Source organism: Galleria mellonella, unplaced genomic scaffold, assembly GCF_026898425.1.
Source record: "Galleria mellonella isolate WM207_F2 unplaced genomic scaffold, CSIRO_AGI_GalMel_v1 utg574, whole genome shotgun sequence".
NCBI lineage: Eukaryota > Metazoa > Arthropoda > Insecta > Lepidoptera > Pyralidae > Galleria > Galleria mellonella.
This window is the reverse complement of record NW_026442122.1, coordinates 223,773-250,173: the sequence shown is the minus strand read 5'-3', so window position 1 is coordinate 250,173 and position 26,401 is coordinate 223,773. Positions and strand designations below refer to the sequence as shown.

At 44.5% G+C, this 26,401-nt stretch overlaps 1 protein-coding gene across 1 annotated transcript; it reads left to right on the top strand.

The window, feature by feature from the left end:
* The first annotated feature begins 421 nt into the window (after positions 1 to 421).
* Positions 422 to 25,867, top strand: LOC113510543 (uncharacterized). Its single transcript, XM_052899536.1, has 25 exons — positions 422 to 590; positions 1,919 to 2,119; positions 2,585 to 2,716; positions 3,447 to 3,581; positions 3,659 to 3,771; positions 3,885 to 4,067; positions 4,185 to 4,353; positions 4,511 to 4,577; positions 5,696 to 5,813; positions 6,342 to 7,182; positions 7,516 to 7,714; positions 7,798 to 8,016; positions 8,833 to 8,965; positions 9,293 to 9,779; positions 10,004 to 10,291; positions 10,680 to 10,915; positions 11,314 to 11,497; positions 13,070 to 13,256; positions 14,273 to 14,500; positions 15,362 to 15,500; positions 16,166 to 16,316; positions 17,203 to 17,356; positions 22,573 to 22,748; positions 23,604 to 25,118; positions 25,470 to 25,867. The coding sequence occupies exons 1-25, from the start codon at positions 543 to 545 to the stop codon at positions 25,527 to 25,529; spliced, it is 6,363 nt and encodes a 2,120-aa protein (XP_052755496.1). The 5' UTR covers positions 422 to 542; the 3' UTR covers positions 25,530 to 25,867.
* The last annotated feature ends 534 nt before the right edge of the window (positions 25,868 to 26,401 follow it).

Here is a 26,401-nt window from a genome sequence, read left to right as displayed (position 1 = left end):
TTTTAGTGGGGAAAAGGGATTGTTAGTTGTTTGTTGACCTCAACGCGGTTCCCCCTGGAAACCGTCGTGATTAATTCTAGTGGAATTCGTCACGATGGGCTAACTGACCTGCCTTATCATCCTCACCTGTCATCCCTCACTTGTGTCCCGTCAGCGTATCCCGAGGCGATACCATGCCATTATCACCCTTAAAAAAAGACATGTTTTTATTTCTGGCCATGTTGATCTTAAGACCTACTTGTTGGGAAGCACTATTGAGGTCATTGAGGGAGGCCTATGTTCAGCAGTAGACAGATAACGGGTGATATGGTGATGATGGTAACAGAATGTACATAACAAATAAGCTTAATTTTCAATATACTAATTTAGCACTTTTGATAATTAAATTCGTCCCGAGAACTCAATACTAAATTGGCAACACTGAAAAGAAATGTCAAAACAAAAATTTCTCGTCGTTTTTAGTTTATCAATCTTTTTCATTAATTAATTAAATTATATGAAACTAAAAGTGAATGTACTTTACTACGCCTACGTAGATAATAATGGGTGGTAAAAGTAAACAAAGTCAAAGAACCAAAAATAATGTCAGAGTAAGTAATTTTAATAAACACACTATTTTTCTATAATGTTTCGATATAAATGTTTCGTCAATGGGGCTTGGCTACAACATATGCAGTAAAGAAACAGATGAATTCCGAAGTCAGAATTCCATAATCTTGATATACTTAAAGGCTTTCACAAATGCAAGCAATATTGCAATGCCACACGCTGCAATGCACTATCTCTCACAAATTCGTTTAAAAAAGAAATTAATTATGCATTACAAGCATGAGAAAACAATTACAACATTTATATATTAGTGATATAATTTTTGTACATGTATAAGGCATAATTACTAACTTTTTATGTTTATATGGTTGTGAGTAAGTAATAGAAGAGTTAGGTTAAAATGTGTTGTGCAGTTTTATGCTAGAGTTATTTAATTATTGTACATAATCAAAGTAATATTACAGATAGTGTTATTATGGTAGTTTAGTAAAATAACATTAACAAGGTAATATCTTAATTTAGGGGAGAAAGGAATTGTTACACAAAGTTTCGGCATGGCCGAAACCGAAACTAAGGCAGAAAGTAGAATTTCTGGCCAAAACTAGCTGGAACCCAAAGTTCAGTCGGACACTAATATTATTGTATTTGTGATGTTGTCATGTGGTCTTGGCATAGAATGGACCACACCTTTCTTTACCATGGGTATTGTAAGAAGCGACTAAGGGAACTTAATGGTAGAGAGATAGGCAGCAGTATCCCTCTTAAAATATCACCAAGGCCTAACTGCGGTTGCCAATCCACCTGCCAAGAGTGACAACTACTCGTAAAGCCCCCTTATGGTGGAGGTTATATCAGCAATGGACGATTAGTGGCTGATGCATATATACTTAATATTTGTACATTCTCTTTACTATTTTTCTCATTTATGATAAGTATTATTTGTAATTGTAAATGTAAAAAAAAATTTAAACTACTGTTTTGCACATGTTACACAACATGAGCCACTACAGCAAGGAGTTCTAGAGTTAAAGAGATTTTTTCAGGATCGGCAACTTGCATATAATGCCTTTGGTATTGCAAGTATTCATATACTATAGTCACCACTTACAATCAGATGGGCCATATGCTTGTTTACTATATCAATGGTGTAAAAAAAAAAAAAAACAGAAAAAGTAATCAATTAATTTTTATAAAATTTTGTTTGATGGTTGAGTACAAGTACTAAATATATGATGACTCTTGGGTCATAGGATACTTTTCATTACAGCAAAATCTTTCATTTGCATGGTGAAGTACAACAATACATCATAGAAATAATATTTGTACAAACTTTTATAAACTTTCTGAAATAAAAAAAAAAAATTAACAGCCTTCGAGCAGTGGTCGCAGTGCAGACCTATTAAGCAGTGCTGGAAAATTCGACTCCACACTTAGTTCATTGGGAGGGGGCAAGGTGATGCCTCCATTGTTCCCAACATTAGCCAGTCTCTCCTTGGACCAGGGACTCAGTCCAGAGTTTTCTATGTGCATTAAGAAACTTAACAAAAAGGATCCTATTACTAAGACAAAGGTATTTATTCCTAATAATTTTTAAATTCATTTTCAGAATGACAAAATATATTGACATTAAAAGAAAATAGAGAGTCATTACACACTTTTCTAGATTTTGTCATTCTGGACATGGATTTATATAATCATTAAAAACTAGTCCTTTATGCTGTGTAAGCATTATTTAGATGTTGAAGGGGATTAGGAACTAATTATTTATGTTTATTTGTTTCAATAAAGTATACAGAGTATAAGTATAAACAGTGAGTTTAAAATAGAGTTTTAGTAAATTATTTTTTAGAAATAAGGTTTATTTATAAATTTACTTTATTTTTGTCAGCTCTTCATAATAATCATATAATAAAAGAAGTAAAATGTAAAATAAACATTTAATATGTTAAACATATTCATACTCTGAAAATGCCTTATGTATTTTTATTAGCACTACTATATTTGATATCATTATTGTTGTATTTTATATTTCTAGGCATTACAAGAACTCACAGAATTGGTGAACAAAAGCAATGTGGATGAAGTGGAAGCAGTGTTGCCCAGCTGGAGTCATTTCTATAAGACATTATCTGTGGATACTGATTGCAAAGTTCGGGAGGCAACACAGGTGAACCTACATAATTACTATAATCATAAATGTTGTATAAATTAAATGTGTTGTTTAAAATAAATATTTATTTAGCACTAGCTTTTATCATAGGTGTATTTAGGATGAGGGCTGGGTGGACCATCTCGCTCTTAAAATTGTTGGGTGCACACCTCAAGATGTGATTAAAGCTTTCAGCTATATACAAAAACATATCTGAATGTAAATTTTTAAGGTGCCAGCTCCTCTGGAAAATATCCATAAATATGCCAATGACCGCTGTCTTTTTGTAATTGTCTACATTCATTCAAAAAACTTTTTATAATTTTTGATGAGGCTACAGTGCACCTGGTTGACTATGCCAGCCTCATAGGGAATGTGTTAAGTGGGTTATGTCAGTTCATCAGGGACTCCTTTGCCTAGAGATATAAATGTTTGACATTGCAACTGCCAGGTTGACTAAGGATTACTTTGATGCCACCGTTATATAAAGGCGTATCCCTCGGATTTCGCCATTTCGACTACATTCTATCTATTACAGTATCAACAATTTTGATGAAATAAATGAAACGCCTAGTCAGTGAAAAGTTATGCTCAAGTAAAATTTAACAAAGATAAGAATTTAAAAGGTGTTTTAAGATAAATATCTTTTTTATCTTTACTAAGAAAATGTTACCTGAAAGCTAATCTGCCCATTATAAATTTCAATGAGCATCATTGCATGAATTGCAAGTGTAGGCGTGTGTTGCAGGCGTGCCACGGCGCGGTGGTGCGCGTGTGCGGACGCCGCGTGGCGCCGCACCTGCGGCAGCTGCTGCCGGCCTGGCTGCAGGCGCAGCACGACGACCACGCGCCCGCGCAGGCGCTCGCGCACCACTCGCTGCAGGTCCGCCGTCCCCGCCTTCGCTCTCTCGCGCTCTCGCTGCTCGGCCTGCCCTAACTTTGCTCTCTCTACTATTACAGAACACGTTTCCCGAGAGGAAGCTGCCCGAAGTGATCACGTTCTGTAAATCGGAGATCATCGCCCACTTAGTCGATAACCTTACGGGAAACGGCGAAGCGTTAATCGCTCAGAGGTGAATATTCATGTAGGCGAACAAGGCGCGCCGCATCTCTAGCATAGCGGCGCCGAATACATGGTACTGAGTAGTGGTAGTGGTAGTGGTAACGATAGAACGGTATGTGCCAGGACGTCGGATCCGGCGGAGCGGTCGGCGGCGAGCGCGCGGCTGGCGGCCAGCAGCCTGGCGGGCGCGCGCTGGGTGGCGCAGCACGCGCCGCCGCCGCCCGCCGCCTGGTGGCACGGCCTGGGGGGCCTGCTGGCGCACGCCGCCTGGTGGCAGCTCGCCGCGCACCCGCAGCCGCCCGTCAGGTGCGCGTCGCCCGCTCTACACCTTCACTCGACCTAGTCCACTCTCCAAGGCATTATTATTATTAGCATCTCGTCGCCCTAGAGATTTATACGTAACTATTACGGTGTGCACGGCAGGGCGGCGTGGTTCGCCGCGATGGGCAGCTTCGTGGAGCGGTTCAAGGACGAGCTGGGCGCAGCGTACGGGCGGCGCCTGCTGCGGGTGCTGCTGGCCGCCACCGACCGCAGCGCGCCCGCCGCGCCGCCGCTCTGGGACTGCCTGCTGCTGCTCATGCACAACCTGCAGGTGTGCCCTGTCTATTCTGTCTCCACATTTTTTATGTGTATATCACAAGAACTAGGTGGGGCACTCCCAAGCCCAGAATTATAGCGTCCACATTGTCGACCTCGAAAAAAACTTTTTTTTTTTAATTATCATTCTAAATGCTTGTATTCATTTGCAGGACTGGCACACATGGTTAGATAAGAACGATCTACTGACAAAAAGGATTCTCGATCTCTTAGAAAATGGTGAGTTGATTTAACATTTTTCATTCTTTCAACATGCTGCACGAGTTGATTGGCATCAACTCCTGCAGCAGTATATTTGAACCTTTATGGCATGAATCCAGAAAGAAGCATATTTCTTTTTAAAAGGCCGGCAGTACACCTGTAATTCCTTGTATTGCGGGTTCTCATGAGCGTAAGTAGTCTTTTACTATTAAGTGAGCCGCACACGCCGGATCAACAATTAATGCTCCATAAATCCCAAATCCGGCCTCACATAGAGTATTGCTGTCACTTATAGGCGAGAATACCTCAATACCAGCTTTAAACCTTCAACTCAATGCAACGACAAGCTATAGAATTGTCAATAATCCTAAGACTTAAACTATAACGAACCCTTAAGTCTTAGGAGAGATTTTGTCTCACTTCGCGTGTTCTACCACATCTATCAACCCGTTGGGGTTGTGTTCAGAAAAATTGTTTAACATGATGCCCATGGCAAGTTTCTATTGTCGCACATCTCGCCATCGACGGGGAATTCACCTCCATACCTTAGAACCTTAATGGTCGCGTACAGCGTAGTTTTAGAAATGTTTCCTCCCATGAACGCTCAGGTTGTGGAATGAGCTCCCTATCGAGGTTTTCCCAAGAGACTACAGTATGGAGTTCTTCAAAACGGATATATAAGAGGCAACGAATGCATAATGTCCTTGGTTTAGGTAGCCCTTATGGTTCTTTGTCGTCTCAGTGATACAAAAAGAAATATATATCTTTCTTCCATCCATATTTTGTAAATGCACCAGCTTATTAGGTGTTAGATTAGGATTCCTATTGCAGAAGTACTAAAATGTCATTGGAGACTACCACCATTTTGGGTTGTCCTGTTGATCAAGAATATAATGTTTCACAGACGGCTTAACTTCGTGACATCATTGGTTTATTTTTTTCCAATGCATATTTTATTCCTTAATATAACTTTATATATTAGGATTTTGTTCTAAGAATAGAAAGAAACTGACTTCCATTAATAAATTTTCAATGGGACCATCTTGAAAGTATCTAAAAAGAAGATAGGTGCAAAACACAATGGGCTTTTTTTGGTCCATGAAAGTGAATAGTACCGAAGGTGTATTGTTGTGCAGGTGGATGGGGGGAGGCGCGCCAACTATCGTCGCTGCTGCCTCCATTGCTGGCGGGCCTGCCGCCGCAACTCACGACCAAGGACTTCTATCTGAAATTCTTTGCAGCCATTTACAAAGGGTTTGTTCTTTATATTTTAATATTTCACCTTCATAATCTTTTTGCACGTGCGGTCTCGACATAGAATAGGCCATCCCTTCCTTTCCCGTGGTTGTCGTAAAAAGCGACTAAGAGAGGGCGAGGGATAGGCAGCAGCGATCCCCTTAAAACATTTTCAAAGTCTAACTGCCATTGCCAATCCTCCTGCCAAGCGTGGCAACTACTGGCAAAACCTCTCTGGGGCGAGCCTTATGTTTAGCAGTGGACAGTTAAATGTTGATATGATGATGTTAATAATAATCTTTTTAATTTTTTTCTTTATGCAACTTTGAATGGCAAACAAGTTGGCGGCTCGTCTGATGGGAAGTGAATCATCGCCCATAAATATATTACCTGTTATTGTTTTAATTTTACTCAATATAATAATATATTCTCCAGTTTCACTGGTTGATCCGGCTCAATGGACCATATTTGCTACTCAACCACATAACTAAGAGGCCATTACAATGTTTATTGCAAATTTCACTTTTCGTAATTATTTTTTTACAGGCTGGAGAAGAAAACGATATTAAATTCTAAAACCGAGCGACAGTACTGGATATCAAGTCTCTCAGATTGTATCAGATATGTGTCTATACAAAAGGAGGAGTTCGTTGTGGAAGTGGTGACAGGAGCACACAGGACATGGCTGGAGAACGCCCTCGCCGTGCACCACGAGCCGCAGCTGCGCGCACACCTCGTCAAACACTCTGCCACCAGTATGAGTGCTCTTCTCAAGTACTGGCTCAAGCAGTCCAAAGAGGGCAACAGTGAAACATACGACCAGTTAATCAGAAATTTTTGGCAAAACATTGGCTCTACGTTGGTAGTTCAAATTGACAAGTTGCCAGCTGAACAAGAACAAGCATCCCAACTCATAGATAGTCATATACTCCTTCTGCAAACTTTAAAAACAACATTCCTTCAGGAGCCTAAAAAACAGCATAGTATAAAATTTCAAGATGATGAACGGAGGATAGAAGCCGAGGAGCGCACAAATCCAACATCCGAGATCGACCCCATCATTATTGACCGATATAAACACAACCTGAACGAACTGGTCGAGACGATTTGCGTCGGCTACTTCGAGTTCGTCGACAAGAAAAATATCGCGGAACCCGTTCTAATGCCCCTCACTACCCTGTTGATGGATTTCGACAGTGCCGAGACGTGTACTGCAATAGCGAAGCGTCTAGGAGCGAACTCAGTTTACGAATTTTACGATAAAGTTCTAAAACGCTGGCTCGGAAGCGACACTATGGGGTGTCAGTCCGTCGTAGATATAGTTTTTACTATTTTAAAGTACATGACGGAAGCTGAACAGGATGCTACGATGAAATCTTTCGACTCGGTGAGTGGCACACATTTTGTTTTCGCTCTACAATACCAGAGGGAGACTTTGTACAAAAGTCGATTTCTTGTTCCATTCGTGTTTCAACCGAGAAGCAGCTGTGTTTGCACGGCTGTGTTTCGGTTTTGAAGGGTGGGATATGGCGTGAGTTTACTGGGTACAGAGGAATAATAGGAATGGTTACGTATGGGCGAACAGTATACACTGTTACGTCCATGGTACTGCTCATGTGTATAGGCGACGGTTACTACTTTCCATCAGGTGGGCCGATCAGCTCGTTTGCCACTGTAAGTTGTACTTGCGTTTAGTGTAGGTAACTGTGGTTGCGTACAGATGTCGGCGGGCGTGCGCGAGCGCTGCGTGTGGGCGGCGCTGGCGCACCCGCGCTGCGCGCTGGCGGCGGCGCGGCGCTGGCTGCGCGGCCGCGCCGCCGCCGCCGCGCTGCACGCCGCCGCCGCCCGCCTGCTGCACGCCGCCGCCGCCACGCGCGGCCAGCTGCTGCTGGCGCTGGCCGCCGTCGGGCCCGCCGGAGGTACGTGTCTGCACGCCGCGCCGCCACCCTCCCTCGCAACACTACACACCGCCCTGAACACACTCTACCTACCCGGCTTGCAGAGATGCTCATAAGCAAGGACACGGCCGGGGAGATACTGCGCATGTTCAGCGAAGCCCTGCTGGCGGTGGAGCCGCCCGCCTGCACCGGCCGCGAGCGCGCGCAGGTGGCGCACACGGCGAGCCTGGCGGCGCAGCTGCTCACCACGCTGCCGGACGCGACCTGCCCCCACTACGACGACCTAGTGTTCAGCCTTTTCCGGCTCGATTTACTTGTACAGGTAACTTATACTGAATTACGAGGATATCTCCTCCATTTTTTTTTTTAAGATAGAATCCGCAAGACTTGTACTGAGTGTACATGTCTCGCAAACCAATATATACTTTGAAAATTCATTCTTGAACGAGCGAGTTCCACTTTTTATTTTACATAACTATCTGCCTACAAAGTTTATATCTATTATTTCAAATTTAATTTAGTTGATTTCATGTATTAACGATCTCATACGCATTTAGTTAAATCTTGTTTTTAGTTGTTGAATTTGTAATTAGCTTTTAATTTTGTTTTTTATAATAATATTTTATAGTTTTTAATTTTTTTTTAATCTTTAGATTTGTATTTTTGTGTGTATGTTTGTAATGAATACTCTCAAAAACTACTTTGCCGATTTCAAAAATTCTTTGATCGTTAGAAAGCTACATTCACCCTGAGTAACATAGGCTATATTTATTGCTAGAAAAGATTAGGGATCCTTACTAAAACTCTAGTAACGTAACTCAAGGTGTAAAAAATGCTATAAAATATATGGTAATATCGTTCATCGCGTCCTCTGTATAATCTACTGGTGATAGAACAAAAGTATGTTCTACAATATTGAAGAAAATATCAATAACTTTTAAAAAACTTCGCGATACTACATGTCCAACTATTATCATTATATCACAATAACCACTTTTTAATATGTTGTAAAAATGTGTACCCGCTAGTAAAAAATAAAATATAGACTCGATTCCGAATAGTAACATTCGGGAGTGGCGAGGGTGAGCGTGGTAGTAGTATAGTGGTATGTGTGTGGTGGTATGTGTGTGCTGGTATGGGCTCGGCGCGGCTGCCGGGCGAGTGGCGGCGCGCGGCGCGGCCGGGCTGGCGGGCCGGGCTGGCCGCGCGCCCGCCCGCCGCCGCCGCGCTGCGCCGCGCCTGCGCACTGCTGCACACCTATCTATTCCACAAGTACGCTTTTATTTTTTATACCACTTACAATGCCAAATAAGTTCAAATAAATAGTTCCAAATAATTGCATTACTTTCTAATTTACTACGAACAAAAGCGTTATATAGCAAATTAAAAGCTTGTATGCAATCCAACTGTTGCGCTTGTCGCAATACAAATCCGAGAGTTTTGAATGCCTGAGTGCACAGTACGACAATATATGTTTTATGACAACAGAGTTATATGTTATATATATGAAATAAGTATAATATATATTCATTGCTGGGCCCTCAGCTCGTTTTATATCCTAACTCATAAAACACGCCAATTTTGTGTGTATAATTACAGTGTAAATGAATTGGACATACCGAGAATCGAACACGCGGCCTCGCTGTGCCCTTATCTACAGTGTGACGGCAGCCTGGCGGAGCTCACCGCTCAGTTATTCGACTTCCCTACCTCCCCCACCGATACCGCCGCCGCAGCTCCGCTCGAAGTGTTCGCGTTACGGTACGACTGCATCGTCGGCAAACTGAACTGTCCGTTTGATGACGACAACGAACATATCAAGAGAGTCGTCGATGAATCCGCCGAAGCTGAAGTCGAAGAGTTCACGAGAGACAGCTTTATAGCAGATGCCACCAAGATTCTGTTTCGTGCTATGTACCTGCGAACAGTTTTAATGCATAAAATTTCGTGCGATAATGACGATGACGATGCGCCGGAAGAGAACAGGCGCAGCACGCTGTTGGACGATAAGTACTTGTGCACGGAGTTCACCAAAGTGCTGAGAGACTATGCGATCATAGATTCATTGCATGAAGGTTATGCCTTTGTAAGTATGTCTTACAACTAAGGTATAGTGTAAATTTAAACGTTCTTAATTTTTCTCTTACAATTCTTTATCAAATACTTATTGATGATATTTAAAATATCTTGAAATAATTTTTTGACTGACGTGAAAATCAAATCTTGAACTGTGCTACAGCCACTGCATCAATACATATTCATAACAATAGTTTCCTAACAGTTTCTATTAATATTCGATTCACTTTTCAGTGGCTACATTATGAGTTAATTGAAGAAACCAAAGCAAAATTAGATTTTATACTGGAAGACATCGTTCGAGGAACGTCGATACCTACAAGAAACAGGATATTAGCTGTTCTAACACAACTAGCAGCTAAGGAGGGCTATTACTGGTCATACGCGAGACGGTGGTACGATGTTAAGATGAAGGAGCTGGTCGAGCCATCGGAGGTGGAATCTGAGGGTCAGAGTACGACGGTTAACATTGACGACTATGCAGAAGTCGTCACTGGAAATGGATTCTATCATAGTCTGCAGGTAATTCGTGTGAAAAAAGGGTTTTTTTAAATATATTATTTTATCAGTGTAATTAAACAATTCTATTAATAATAAGGATAAGCTGTCAAAACATATAATATGTATTTACTAGATAACAAGTCTGTTACATGATACAATACGATGGATAATACTGAAATGAAACTTTTTTGTTATATATTTGTTTTTTATACAACTTAGAATGGCAAACAAGCTGACGGCCCACCTGATGGAAAGTGGTAACCGTCGCCTATAGACATGAGCAGTACCATGCACATAACAGAGTATACCGTTCGCCTATGATACCCCGCATGCGTTGCCATTCCTGCGGACTCAGGTGTTATTCCTCTGTACCCAGTAAATCCACGCCATTGATCGATTGTGTGCGCAGGCGAGCTGCAGGTGGCCGGCGGAGACGGAGGAGGTGGAGACGGAGGCGGCGGAGAGCGCGCTGGAGGCGGCCTACCTGCTCATGACGCGCAGCCTGCACGCCGCGCTCGGCGCCGCGCCGACCACGCCGCCTGCGCCGACCACGCCGCCTGCGCCGACCGACCAGCGTCACTACACCGATCCCGGCCCCGTGATCGACCTCTACTACGCAAACAACCACATCATGCTCTACGAAAGGTCAGTCGCACCCACAGTCTTCCATTCTCCCATTCTGTTCCCATGTCCTTGTTTCCTATGTACCTCTTCAAATAACCATTTATTTATTTATACTTTTGCACACATTAAAATATATCTAGAGGGTAAACTTAATGTCTGATGACACTCTCTACCAGTCAACCGTTACACTATACAGAGAGGCAATTCATTTATCTCTTAGAATTCCTTTTAAGTGATGCTTAATCGATTTCACTTCCGCCTCCACTGAACCACCAAAATTACAAACGTTTGACCGAGACCTGCATGTGCGTCTCGTTACGAAGTACTGATTACATAATCGTCTACAATTATGTGTATACCGGTACGAATATGGGTATTTCCAATTTATTTACAGCAATAAATCGCTTTTCACTGTCCAGGGATATATCGGAGGCACCGTGGGCGCACGTAGTGAGCAATGCAGCTATCACGGAGTACCTAGCGCTGCTGGTAGCGACACACGGCTGGGACATGGCCGCCCACCACTGGGACTTCACAACTATCACGCTCTGCTCGCTGTTCACCTCTCTCGAACTCTCCAAGCAGCGATGGGGCTCCGTAAAGGTTGAACAAATCGCTCCTGTTAAATGTTACTACTAACATTGTTTTCATTTGTACTGTTACTGAAGAGCTCCTAGTCTTGTTACTTTCCCACTTATTTTTACTAGTCAAAGTGTTACTGCACAACAACGATATTTACTCGCTAGTAGCTTCTAACTAGGGGGGAAAGGGATTGTTAGCAATGGAGTTTGGCAGCCCCATTGCTAGCAATATGCCCTATCAGGTCGACGTCCACGTGGTTCCCCCTGGAAACCACCGTGAACAATTTTTGTCGAATTCGTCACGATAAGCTAACTGATCTGCTTCATCCTCATCTATCATCCTTCACTGGTGCCCCGCCGGTATATACCGACAGCGTGGGTGACTATTTTATTATCACCCATAAAAAAAAAACTATGCTAGTTTTTTTTTGTACAAAATTTTACTAGAAACAGAGCAAATATTCTAATTCTTAATTTATTTCTGTTTTTTGTTTTTAATTTCTCAAATGAAATTTATATTAAGATAAATTTATAACATTATTCTGTTTTATACTATAAATGTAAATGAGATGTAAGTAAAAAATTAATTCAAGTTTTTTATAAATGTCAGTTTAGATTAACCATCGATAAATTATATAATCTCTTTAATAACTTAATGTGAAATGAGAGTCAAGTCCAATAATACGAATATACGCCGTTTCAACTCCGCCGAAAAAAGAATAGTGATACCATATAGATGGGTGCCAAATTCCGTGTATAAAATGAATCACTATAAAATGAATTTATATAACAATTTCTTGCTTCTTGGTACTATTTCCATGTTTGCTACTGAATAGGTATTATAAATTTTTTAATTTAAAAGATTTATTAATACAATGCGTATACTTGGAATGTAATTCAAGCTCAAGATTTGGCTTGGCTAATTTGGCTAAGTTAGAGTGGTGTAATGTGTGGAGACAATTGTATTATGCTATAGAACTTTCTTGTGTCTTGATTTGATTTAGATCTAGATTAATAAGATGTACTTCCTTTAAGGTTTTAACTATGAAGAGTGCTCAGTAAGCTTTTGCCAAATATTTAGAAGTTTATTTTGAGAAAGCGCTAATGCTAAGCAAATAGGACATTGTTATTGCGAATATCTATTTTCATACTTCATTATTTTTTTTGCTGATAATTAATATCAATAATTATTAGTGGGTAAAGTAGGCTTTGATGCCAAATATCAAGTTTCTAGGTCATCTGGTACTAGGTTAGGTTTTTGATCTACGAGTCAGTCATAAAAATACCGGTTTTTAAACGTTAATATATCAACAACTACTTGACCAATGTTCATGATATTACGGATTCTAGTCCAACTAAGGGCTTGTAGTAATTATGCCAAATTCTATGTATGTAGATTAAATGGTTTGCAAGTCACGAGCGGGTCAAAAGTAACTGGAAACGGTTCGTGTACTACACATACTACAATCGATTGTTGCATCGCTAGTGTATTTTATTTGAACTTGGCCGGGCACACTGCCGCTTGTCTAGATGGGCGTGTGCCGCAGGGAGGAGTGAGTGAGTGAGTGAGTGAGTGAGGGAGGGCGGTGCGCAGGTGGCGATGGTGTGGCGCGGCGCGGTGCGGCTGCTGGTGCGCGTGCAGCGGTTCGTGCGCGCGCTGCCGGCCGCGTGCGCGCGCCGCCGGCCCGCCGCGCACGTGGCCGCGCTGCCCGCCGAGTGGCGGGACGTGTTCGCGCCCGCGCTCCGCGCCGCGCGCCACACCCTGCTGCTGCACGTCCTCGGTGCGTCCACACTTAAATAAACTGACACTCATGCCGGGTATGTCGCGTGCATTGCTATTCCTGTCCACTGAAGCGTTACATCGATATGTCTCGTATTTGTCGTCTTGTATTTAAGTACTATATTCCCATTATGAAACTATAGGTTATCTAGGGGCTTTAAAAGTGGTATGCATTAATTTGATAAAAATATATTATTAACTATGCATAAAAACATTGAAAAATATCATATTTTATCTATTACCACGTGATCGACGACGATCTAGAACAGACCTGGGTAAATGACGGCCCGCGGACCGAATCCGGCCAACCAGTCTGTTTGCGCAATAAAATTTTGTCTGGCCTCTGAAACATTGTATATAATATTATTAAGAACACAAATATTAGTTCTTGTCTAACATAAATTGGTACATAAAAATTTTAAATAAAATATTAAGCAATACCTATACACATTATCAGGGCCGGTGGAAGTCAAAATTTTCTCCCGAACAACTGCTCTTTTCAGCGCTTAATAAATATTTTGATTCAAAAATGTTGGTTTTAAAATTCATTAATTGGCATCATTAGCAAAAATTAAATTTAAATTTAGAAAAACAAAAACTGTTGGCCAAGGGTAAAATTTTCATCTGCAATATGGTCCGCCTATCAAATATTTGTCCACCCCTGATCTAGAACATATGATGACGTAACATAGGAGTAAACAGCATGTCTGCCAGGTGAGGGAATACGAGTTCCTTTGCAATTTTGATAATGGTACACGAATCCAAAAGATTTCGTTACTTAAATAATTAATAATTCCTAATTTTATTATTTAACTAAATAATTCAAACCAAATAATTTGTATTCATCAAACTGAAACGCACCTGCGTTATACGGGCCGTGTAACACTTGTGTTTTCACCGTCAAATAGCTACTGAAAACACAACCAACAAATTAATCCACGTAGATGTTTAACGTCGCGTTCCCACTTAATAAGGGGACAGGGTTCGCCGTATAAATATACGAGGCGTGTCGTGTAGAGAGCCACGGGGAGAGGATGTGGTGCGGACGCGCACGCAGCGTGTGCGCGGTGACGACGGGCGAGCGGCGCTGCGGCGACGAGCAGGCCGAGCCACAGCCGCGGCGCGACGTGCGGCGCGTGCTACGCGCGGCCGGCGGCACGTGGCGCGGCGCCGCGCACCGCGGCTACCAGTACGCCGCGCACGCCGCCGTCGTCGCGCGCGCCGCCGCCGCTGCCAGCGCCGACGGTACGTAACAACTCCCAACTGTTCCCTCTAGTAATTTATCCGGTGCTAAGGACGTATCAATATGCAACCCCGGCCGTCCGACCTACTGCGGTTCATCAATAACAGCTCCGCCATTGCAGTGTCCTCATATCCTACAGCCTAAATGGTCGCGTACGGCGCAGTTTCAGAGATGTTTTCTCCAATGAACACTCAGGTTATGGAATGAGCTCCCTGCTAAGGTTTTCCCAAAAGACTACAGAATGGGATTCTTCAAAAGGAGGGTAAAGAGGTTTATTCAGGGTCGGCAACGCACGCGTAATACCTCTGGTATTGCAAGTATTTATAGGCTACAGCAACCACTTACCATTAGATAGACCATATGCTTGTTTGCCACCTTAGTAGTATAAAAAAAAGTATCTCCCCCTCCCAATATTTATTCCTCAAAATCTTTATTCCCGATTTCCTTGTCCCCGCCCCTTTTTTGTATTCCTTCATATCGTAGTAATGAATAAACCACCAACGATCGCATTCCCAAATAGAGTTGACGTCAGGTAAGCAGCTGTAATAAAATTGTAAAACCGAAACCATCTCTCGTAATATGGAACAGAGTAAAAGATATAAAGATAGAGCAGAGCGTACCCCGAGGCGACTGCATCTACAGCACCCGGCAGCTTTGGGAATTGGACAAGGGTTGCTGCGTCTACACCGACGAGTGCAACAGTGTAAATATGGTAAATAAACTTATTATATTACGCCGACCCCGAATAGATATGAAAAAAAGGTAAGAAGAAGATTATAAAAGAAACAACCACGTTATCTGGGTTATCCGTGAGAGAAGGTTGTTCGCATAACTAGAGCTCATATTTGCCTCTGTATCGACAGTGGAGATCCTGACGGCGTGGAGCGAGGGCGCGGACGAGACTGAGGAGGAGAAGCCGCCGCCGGAGTTGGTCATGACGGAATTCAACGACACCTACCACTACCTGCTCGAGCTCGTCGACGCGGCGCTCTCTAATGTCGAGTGAGTCTACACTGTGTGGTAACTCGTGGTGGACCTTTTGAATTCACTGCTCAAGTTGTAAAATGAAATGTGTCTAAATTCATAATTTATAAATACAGTAATATAGAAGTAAAGTAATAGCAACGTTTCTAAATATATTTTAGTAGTATGGTACTCGGTATTAACTATGTATTACAGCTTTTACAGAATCATTGTCGGCTACTAGTAACTGTAATGTACTTATATAAAACACAAACAGAGTGTCACAACTGAATCATTGGTATAAAATTTTTTCTAGACGCATTTTAAATATTTCTTAGAAAAAAAAAATTATGGTAATTCGGGAGTGCCGACAAAAGTGAAAACTTGAAAAATTACGAATGTATTTTTTGAGTTGTCAGAGGTGTTGATAATGGTAACAGTGTCGCGAGTCTAATGATCTTCTTCCGTCTCAAAAAATGTCAACATGCATGTATATCTGTGTACGTACATACATAATATATGTAGATACTTATATATAGAGGTGTTGGTCACGGTCACGGGAACAGTGTTGCAAGTACAAAAGGTTTTCCTATCTCAAAAAATGCCCAACGTGTTTAAACATGTTTTCACTAAAGAAATGTGAATGTGAGTGTGTAGTTAGCGAGACATGGTCGGATTGCGTACTGAGCGCGGTGGTGGTGCAGGCCGGGCGCGGGCACGTGCTGGCTGCAGCCGGGCTCGGAGGCGCGCGGGCTGGCGCGCGGCCTGCTGCTGCTGGTGGACGCGCTGCACGCGCTGGCCGCCGCCGCCGCCGCCGACGCCGCCGCCGCTGACCACTACATACACATCTTCCAGTCACCTCGCGCACCACAACTCTCTGACATATGCCAGTGAAGTCACACGTGTCTTATCTTCAGCAAAACCATTACATATTGTTTGGGATTCATTGGGATCTTTAGTGCTTCCCCCCGCTTCATACTATCATTTTATAGATCCTACATGTTACCTTTGCAATATCCCACGGTTTAAGATATCTATAATCTGGCTCTAAATAAACAGTTTCTAGACTCATATGTGCTCACAGTTGCACATCAACACTACAATCTTTTTTTTTTATACAGATATGCCAAGCTGACGGCCCACCTGATGGAAAGTGAAGTCACACAGTATCATGGGCGAAACATGTTGCCATTCCTGAGGACTCAGGTGTTATTCCTCTGTACCCAGTAAATTCACGCCATATCACCCATCCTTCAAACCGAAACACAGCCATGCAAATACAACTGCTTCACGGTTGAAACACAAATGGAACAGAGGTAGGCCGAAGACAGACCTATCTTATATAGTAAATGCCTTACTGGCATTCCATCATGAATCTTGTGTGTTATTTACCGTCGAGTGTCCATTGTCCATGTCAAGCAAATCCATTATGTCCATATACATGATTCCCTGTAGGTTTTTCTGTGTAAAAGGAATAAAAAATAGTAAAAATATGGTGGAATCCATAGATGTCTATATGGTTCTCTATGGACTATGTGAATTTACTGAGTACAAAGGAATAACACCTGAGTGCTCAGGAATGGCAACACATGGGGGATATCATGATAGCCAATGGTACGATAACACTTTCAATTAGTGGGCCGTCAGCTTGTTTGCCATTCTAAGTTGCATAAAAAAAATGTAAATTGACTAGTTTGCCAGTCTAAGGAGAAGTACACGGAACAAGTGGGAGCTGCTGCCGAAGGAGAAGTACACGGACATGCTGCTGCCGATAGTGCTGCGGCTGCTGCCCGCCGAGGTGTTCGCGCTCGCGCAGGACTGCAGCGAGTCCGCGCCGCCGCTGCCGCAGCGCTACCTCGACATGTTCAACACCACCCCGGAGTTCACCATAGATGGTCAGTTGCCTTCACTTTGTTACATTATAGTATATTTAAACAAAAGTAGATATAAAAGTTAGGTATTAAATATTTTTAAGTGTTCAAAAGGGAGATTTTGTGAATTATTAATTAATTAATATCAATAAATTAAAGAAATGTAAAAAAAAATGGGTTAAAATTAAAATTTTAAGTGTAATTTGTAATGTTTTATTTTTTGTATTGATTTTTTAAATTTTTATTATACACATCAAAAGGGTTCAGGAATTAAGTACATTCTCATTTTAAACAGTTATTCGATTAGCATTTACCAGAGTTAGTCTTCCAGACTGGCTTTTTGTTTTAGATTTTTTTTTTTTATTAATAATTAATTAAATATTAGGCCCTTACATGTGAAATTGGCGTTTTTTACGAGAGGAATATAGTTTTTTTTTTTTGTAAAATATATTTAATTAATCAAAATATACACCATTGTTACCTATGCACTTTTGCCTTCTCATAGGTAGTTCATTGATCCCTTTACTAAAAAAACTATGGGTGCGAGAATCAATAAACTCTTTGAAGCCGGTTTGGACTGCGGCATTGGAGTTGAATTTTTTTCCTTGTAAGTTGTCCAAATTCCGGAAAAAAATGGTAATCTATTGAAGCAAGGTCCGGGAGTACGGTGGATGTCGCAGACATTCTAATTGTAGCTTACCTATCTTAGTGGTTGCTTGTTATGCAATGTGGGGTCTTGCGTTGTCGTGAAGCAGCAGTGGACTAGAGCGATTGACCAATCTCGGTTAATTAGCAGCTAGTTCTTCCTCCATGGTTTGCAGTTGCTGACAATAGATGTCTGTCGTAATCGTTTGGCCAGATTTTAGAAAGCTGTAGTGAACGACACCGGCGCTAGTTCACCAAACACATACAAATAACTTTTTCTGAGTCTATTTTCGTTTAGGGGTTTGGTTGGGTCTCTAGGGTTTAGCCATTGTGACGAGAGCTTTCAATTATTTTATAGTATCCACTTTTCATCACAAGTCATGATTCGATTTAAAATTTATTCATTATTGTATCGGTTGAGCAAAGTAACACAGCAGTCGACGCGTGTTTACAAGTTCGATTCACACAATTCATGAGGTACCCATCGTTTAAGCTTTTTACTTTCCCGATTTGCTTCAAATGGATTAATACAGTTTGATCACTTACTCTGAAGCCTGCAGCTATCTCTGAAGTGCTTTGTGGTGAATTCGCTTCCACAATAGCCATTAATTCTTCATTACCCACTTTTGTCTCTGGTCGTCCATGGGTTTGGTTTTGAAGGTCGAATTTTCCATAATGAAAATGTTGATACCAAAAATGTACTGTGTTTCCTTTTGCGACATTAGCGCCGTCCATATTATGAATTCTTCGAGCTGTTTCTGCATCATTGGTGTCACGGTAGAACTCGTACTCATAAATGTATCGATATTTTATGTCTTTTGTTGTTTTTTTTTTGTTATTTTAATTTAGTAGGTACACATTATAAGGAATTAATAATGTTGTCTTAATTTATACAGTAAAATAATATTTTGTTCAAGCTAATTCTTCAAAAATATGTGTATGTGCAGTAAGGACCCTGCCAAGATATACAAAATCCTTACTGCACGTGCTGCGAAGACACAGCACTACAAAAAATATATATATAATTATGGTGCACAATACCATGGGTTTCATCAGATCTTTTGCAAAATAGCCAAATGGGCATTACAACCGGCGTGAGCATTATTAATATGGCGATCTAATGCCAACAGACGTACTAAATTTCCAGATTTAGGTGAGAGGGTACGATAAGCACCAAAAGGTACTTCGCATTTCTTGCTTGTGTGGCTGAGTCATCCAGGAATGGACACAAATGAGCTATAACTCCCTTCAATTTAGAACGACCTCTCTTAAGGATATCTATCTCTTTAGTGAAATACTGTCGCTGCACAGCTCGCACACAAAATAATAAAGCTTGATGGTGCTCTTCAGAAAGAATAAGAGAAAGAACTTTTTTTTGCGAAAACCATTTTGAACAAAACGTATCCAGCGTTACATCATCAAGAACAACACTGTCATTAGGGACTTAAAAAACAAAAAACCTAGAGCAAAATTACAGGGGATAGAATGGGGGCGGTAATGTCGAGGGAGATAGTTGACCACAGGGGTCGGTGCTAGGACCGATCCTGTGGGACATCGGGTATGACTGGAACTTGCGGGGTGCCCTTTCCAGCAGCGATGTTGTCCATCAGACGACACGCTTCTAGTTACGACCACGGCAAGCATCACTAGTCGTCAAGTCGCGCCGCCTTGGACAACATCAGTTGCATGAGAGGGAGCCCATATAATGGTCAGTGGCCAGATAACCCCAGGGTAGGGGCATCTAAAAATCAGGCCCCACGAGTAAATGGCGGCGTCAGCCGGCTGAAACAAGATCCAGAAGCACACGCCGCCTTACCTTGGGGTGGTGAGGTCCATGCTGCATAAACAGGGCCAAAAAATGTGGCATTAAACAGGCCACATAGGGCCATGGCGATCCGCAGCGGATACCGCACTATTCCAATATGGCGATCTAACTTGGAGGCCAATGCCTGGGCGTCGGTCTAGAGTGGCGTACAAAGGCGTCATTTTCCAGATTGCGCTGCGGAAGTCCCACGCACGGGCCCTGCAGCGAGAGAGAACAGCGGCTGATCCATCGAGGACCGTCGAACTTCTTAAGGTGGACAGGCTCGAAGGCGCACCTTCAGGATGACACAGATACCACCTACATCTGTGTCATGTTGCGCGCAGGGAGCCGACGGAGGAGTCATCCAGGACCATGAACACAAATGAGCTATAACTCTCTTCAATTTAGAACGATCCTCTCCCGCCGTAGTTCGGCGGATGGTGAGGAGAGATATCTATCTCTTTAGTGAGAAGGAGGCTGGAAAGGAGCGGGAGAGTCGTCAATGCACAGACGAGTCAGCACAGAAGAAGGGGCAAACTGGGGCCGGGGTGATAAAGGTATTGTCCCAATGGTCCTGATGGCGCTCTTCCGGAGAAAGAATAAGAGAAAGAAGCGGGAAAGGATCCCGCGGAAATCTACAATTTTGAATAAAACGAAGTATCCAGCCCGTTACACCTACCAATTTGTCTAAGGAACTATACCGGTCTATAAGAAACTCAGCCTTGACTTGAGGTTCTTTGATGGTGACATGGACTTGCAGGCTTGGTACAGGAACAATAATAGATTGATACCGAGGCCAATCCGCTTCTTGGTTCAACAGCCAATATAGCTCCCACCATAAACGGTGATGAAGCAAGTCAGGAGCATGACAACCTCGAGACGCAATATCTGCCGGATTCAACTCGCCTGGAATATATCGCCAAATTAACTGTGTTTCAGACGTTTGAATTTGTGACACTCGGTTAGCCACATTATTTCACTAAAGGGATAGATATCCTTAAGAGAGGTCGTTCTAAATTGAAGGGAGTTATAGCTCATTTGTGTTCATTCCTGGATGACTCGGGTCTCGTACGAGTAGGTGGTAGGCTTCGAAATGCGCAGCTACATTTTGGTGCTCGTCACCCTCTCTTGTTGCCTAAATCTGGAAATTTAGTACGTCTGTTGGCATTAGATCGCCATATTAATAATGTTCACGCCGATCGTAATGCCCTTTTGGCTATTTTGTAGCGGGGATTCTGGATCTTGTCAACTCAACGGCCTACTCGTGGGGTGATTTTTAGATGTTTACCCTGTTATCGAATGAAAGTTCCCCTCATGCAACCGATGATGGGAGACTTGTCTACTTGACTTGCGTAGTCGTAGCTAGGCCTTTTGATGGAGTTGGGACGGATTTTGCTGGCCTTTTTATGGTCAAGACCTCACAACTTCGTAACGCTAAAGCATTGAAGGCATATTTATGTCTTTATTTGTCTATCTACCAAGGCAGTTCATCTCGAACTTGTTTCGGCACTATCTACCGATGCTTTTGTTGCAGCGTTTTCACGGTTTATATCTCGTCGCGGCTTGCCTACATTGATCAGATTCGATTGTGGAACGAATTATAAGGGTGCCGATAATTATTTAAACGATGTTCACAAATTTTTACTTGATGGACAATCCGAGGTCGGGGTGGAATTGGCCCGCGGGGGAATTACTTGGCGATTTGACCCTCCAGAATGTCCTCATTGGGGCGGTATGTTTGAGGCTCGTGTCGAGGCAGCCAAGACTCATCCTCGACGGGTGATCGGAGAGAGCATATTAACATTAGAAGAACTTGCTAGTGTTTTTTGTAAAATTGAAGCCGTGCTTAATTCTCGGCCTTCATGTCCACTGTCCCAGATGCCAATGACCTAGAAGTACCTCATGGTACGCCATGTGTATACTATAACTGTCTGGTGCAGCGGCGGAGGACGGTGCCGGTGGTGGTGGTGGTGGCGGCGGCGGCGAGGCGCAGGGCGTGAGCGCGCTGGCGGCGCGGGCGGCGGCGCGCGGGGCGTGAGCGCGGCGGCGGCGCGCGGCGCGCGGCGGCGCGCGCGCGCGGGCCGGGCGCGCTCGCGCGCGCGCCGTCGCGCCGGCGGCGCGCGCACCGCCTCGGCGCGGCGCGCGCGGCCGCACACGGCGGCGCGCGCGGTACTGTCCTCTCACCCTCACACCGCTCACACTATACACACGTACCACGCGGCGGCGGCGGCGGCGGCGGCGCGCGCGCGGGCGCGCCGCCGCGCCGCGCCGTCGCGCCGCAGCTGCTGCGCGCGCACCGCCTCGCGCTGCGGCGCGCGCGCCTGCCGCACACGGACCTCGCCGTGCGCAGCGGTACTGTCCTCTCACCCTCACACCGCTCACACTATACACACGTACCACGCGGCGGCGGCGGCGGCGGCGGCGGCGGCGGCGCGCGCGGGCCGCCTGCTGGCCGCGCTCGCGCGCCGCGCCGTCGCGCCGCAGCTGCTGCGCGCGCACCGCCTCGCGCTGCGGCGCGCGCGCGCGCACACGGACCTCGCCGTGCGCAGCGGTACTGTCCTCTCACCCTCACACCGCTCACATATACACACGTACCACGCGGCGGCGGCGGCGGCGGCGGCGGCGCGCGCGGGCCGCCTGCTGGCCGTATATATAGTAATAATCAACGATAAATTCCATGCTTATACAAACATATATACACTTTTATAATAAGTACAAAAATCTACCATCAACAAAAGCAGAGTAGTTCGAAAAAAGTGTCAAGTGTGTTTAATTAATAAATACTGTGCAGCGGCAGGCACGCTGGAGGCGACGGCGACGCTGACGGTGGACGGGCAGCAGCTGCAGCTGACGGTGCAGCTGGCGGCCGACCACCCGCTGACCATGCCGCGCGTGGACGGGCCGCCCGCCGGGCCCGCCTCGCCCGCCGCGCCCACGCAGTGGCTGCTGCTCTACCTCGGCTACCAGGTGCACCCGCGCCGCTACCGCACTACACTACAAATTCAGACAATTGAAAAACACGCGTGTGGCAACACACAATACTCTATTACTCCTTATAAAAACTGAAACTGCTACTAGACTATTTTAACTAGAGTATTTTATCACTATTTTTGAAATTGAGAAAATTAATATACAAGGAATAGACAAAACATCTCAATATCTAAAATCACTACATAGTATAAAACAAAGTCGCTCTCGCTGTCTGTCCGTCCCTATGTATGCTTAAATCTTTAAAACTACGCAACAAATTTTGAAGCGGTTTCTTTCAGTAGATAGAGTTATTCAAGAGGATGGTTTATATGTATAATACATGCATAATATTGTAGAGAAACACTGATAGATTTAGAGGTTCCTAATGTAATGTCGATAAATAAATAATTTTTTTTTTCGCAAAAATTATACAACAAACACAGATCTCTCGTCTTCTGCACTAATCTGTAAAATTATACCACAAAAATGAGAAACAAGCATACAGCCAGTCTGTAATAAAGGATCCTTATATCATATCATCAGTTACATGTCCACCGCTGAATATAGACTTCCCTTATAGATTGCCATAAGGAAGGGTCCTGAGTCACCCGCATCCACTGACTCCATCTAGTAGGGGCGTCGAATTATACTGCGTTTGCCCACACAGGGTCGCCACACAAGAACCTTATATTTTTTTGATTGTCGAGCTACGTGACCAGCCCGTTATCTTTTCCGCTTGCTTATCCTTCGGACTGTGTCGGCCGCTTTAGTTCTTTAGTTTGGATTGTGTGACGCAGTAGACTGTATAAAATGGCGATGATGATGGTGATGACATTGATGATGTGCCGGCAGAACGGGTCGGTGGTGTCGGCGCTGCGCATGTGGGTGGAGGCGGTGACGGCGCGCGTGGCACGCTCGCCGCAGTGCTTCGTGTGCTACTGCCGCCTGCACCCCTCCTCCGGCCAGCTGCCGCGCATGCAGTGCCGCCAGTGCAGGAACAGGTTCCACACGCCCTGCATGGTACGTACACACCCGCACACCCTCGCACACTGTACATGTACCGGCAGCTCGCCGCAGTGCTTCGTGTGCTACTGCCGCCTGCACCCCTCCTCCGGCCAGCTGCCGCGCATGCAGTGCCGCCAGTGCAGGAACAGGTTCCACACGCCCTGCATGGTACGTACACACCCGCACACCCTCGCACACTGTACATGTACCGGCAGCTCGCCGCAGTGCTTCGTGTGCTACTGCCGCCTGCACCCCTCCTCCGGCCAGCTGCCGCGCATGCAGTGCCGCCAGTGCAGGAACAGGTTCCACACGCCCTGCATGGTACGTACACACCCGCACACCCTCGCACACTGTACATGTACCGGCAGCTCGCCGCAGTGCTTCGTGTGCTACTGCCGCCTGCACCGCCAGTGCAGGAACAGGTTCCACACGCCCTGCATGGTACGTACACACCCGCACACCCTCGCACACTGTACATCCTCCGGCCAGCTGCCGCGCATGCAGTGCCGCCAGTGCAGGAACAGGTTCCACACGCCCTGCATGGTACGTACACACCCGCACACCCTCGCACACTGTACATGTACCGGCAGCTCGCCGCAGTGCTTCGTGTGCTACTGCCGCCTGCACCCCTCCTCCGGCCAGTGCCGCGCATGCAGTCCACACGCCCTGCATGGTACGTACACACCCGCACACCCTCGCACACTGTACATGTACCGGCAGCTCGCCGCAGTGCTTCGTGTGCTACTGCCGCCTGCACCCCTCCTCCGGCCAGCTGCCGCGCATGCAGTGCCGCCAGTGCAGGAACAGGTTCCACACGCCCTGCATGGTACGTACACACCCGCACACCCTCGCACACTGTACATGGCAGCTCGCCGCAGTGCTCGTGTGCCGCAGTGCCGCGCATTCGCCAGTGCAGGAACAGGTTCCACACGCTACGTACACACCCGCACACCCTGCACCCCTACATCCGGCCAGCTGCCGCCTGCACCCTCCTCCGGCCAGCTGCCGCGCATGCAGTGCCGCCAGTGCAGGAACAGGTTCCACACGCCCTGCATGGTACGTACACACCCGCACACCCTCGCACACTGTACATGTACCGGCAGCTCGCCGCAGTGCTTCGTGTGCTACTGCCGCCTGCACCCCTCCTCCGGCCAGCTGCCGCGCATGCAGTGCCGCCAGTGCAGGAACAGGTTCCACACGCCCTGCATGGTACGTACACACCCGCACACCCTCGCACACTGTACATGTACCGGCAGCTCGCCGCAGTGCTTCGTGTGCTACTGCCGCCTGCACCCCTCCTCCGGCCAGCTGCCGCGCATGCAGTGCCGCCAGTGCAGGAACAGGTTCCACACGCCCTGCATGGTACGTACACACCCGCACACCCTCGCACACTGTACATGTACCGGCAGGTTGCTAGTTGACTTCATTTCAGAAGCGTCCTAAGTATTTATCTATCATGAATTGAGTGGATTCTCCATTTATTTCCATGAATCAATAACACAAAAATATCTTTTTTATATACCACTGAGGTGGCAAACAACAGGATGGGCTAACTTTCGTCCTTATCAGTCATCTATCACTGGTGCCCCGCCAGTGTATACCGATAGCGCAAACGGGGTTACCATTCCATTATTATCCATTAAACAACAATGCTTGATACGTGTCTCGATACTGTTCACGCCGTTAACCCGCGCTGTACTCCTCCGTTCGCAGCGCAAGTGGTTCGCGACCAGCAGCAAGTCCAACTGTCCGCTGTGCCGCGCCGCCTTCTGATCGCCGCCGCCACACCAGCATTACTTGTATGTTTTGTTCGTGTCCAAGTTTGAAATGTATATTTATTTTTTTAAAATACCTGTATATTCTTCATATATTAATTTTGATCAGTGTAAAAATTTTATTGTAATTGATGTTGGCCACAAAGCGACAGTGATACGCTTCCTACCATTTAACGCAATCAATGAGTTTTCCCATCACCAATCATTTATTTATCTGTACAAATATGTAGGTATAATAATAAATATTCCACAATATTTTTTTACTTTAAATGAATACTTATTGTCTAAGAAGTTTTACGATAATTAAATATTATATATTGACATGTTTTAAATTGCCGTTGTTGTTTTATTTAAGTCTAAAGCAATAATCCCGTATTTAAATATTATATCAATTAAATGTATGTTAGACTAGCGACCCGCCCCGGCTTCGCACGGGTGCAATGTAGAAACAATGCGGTGTTAATGTAGAGTGATTAATATATTACTATTGGGTGGTACATTTGGGTCACTGCGACACACATGGCGAAACCATATTATCTCTTTTATTTTTTTAATTTTTAGATTATATGACAGTCTCATGATACTGAAAGTAATGCCTTCCTTTCAATGTCAGAAGAGTGCAAACAATCTACCATATAGTGATTTTTAATAATGACGTCAACAGCTTCAGGGCACCCATCCTGGTATTTGAGTGCATTTTTATTTTTAATATACTGTGAGATAAGTAGGGAGCTAGTAGCACCGAATACCAAACTTTGCATTACACACACCTTTGTAGTAGTTGTAATTAAAAAGTAATCATTTAAAATGTTCTTGTCGAATCTTATATATTTTATAGACCCCTTGATGAGATGGGATTATATATATATA

Excerpts from the sequence above, each read along its gene's own strand:
- LOC113510543 (XM_052899536.1), top strand. The coding sequence starts at position 543 with ATGGGTGGTAAAAGTAAACAAAGTCAAAGAACCAAAAATAATGTCAGA. Across the intron at positions 7,715-7,797 it reads CGCCGTCGGGCCCGCCGGAG|AGATGCTCATAAGCAAGGAC; the intron begins GTACGTGTCTGC and ends CCCGGCTTGCAG. Across the intron at positions 8,017-8,832 it reads GCTCGATTTACTTGTACAGG|GCTCGGCGCGGCTGCCGGGC; the intron begins TAACTTATACTG and ends GTGCTGGTATGG.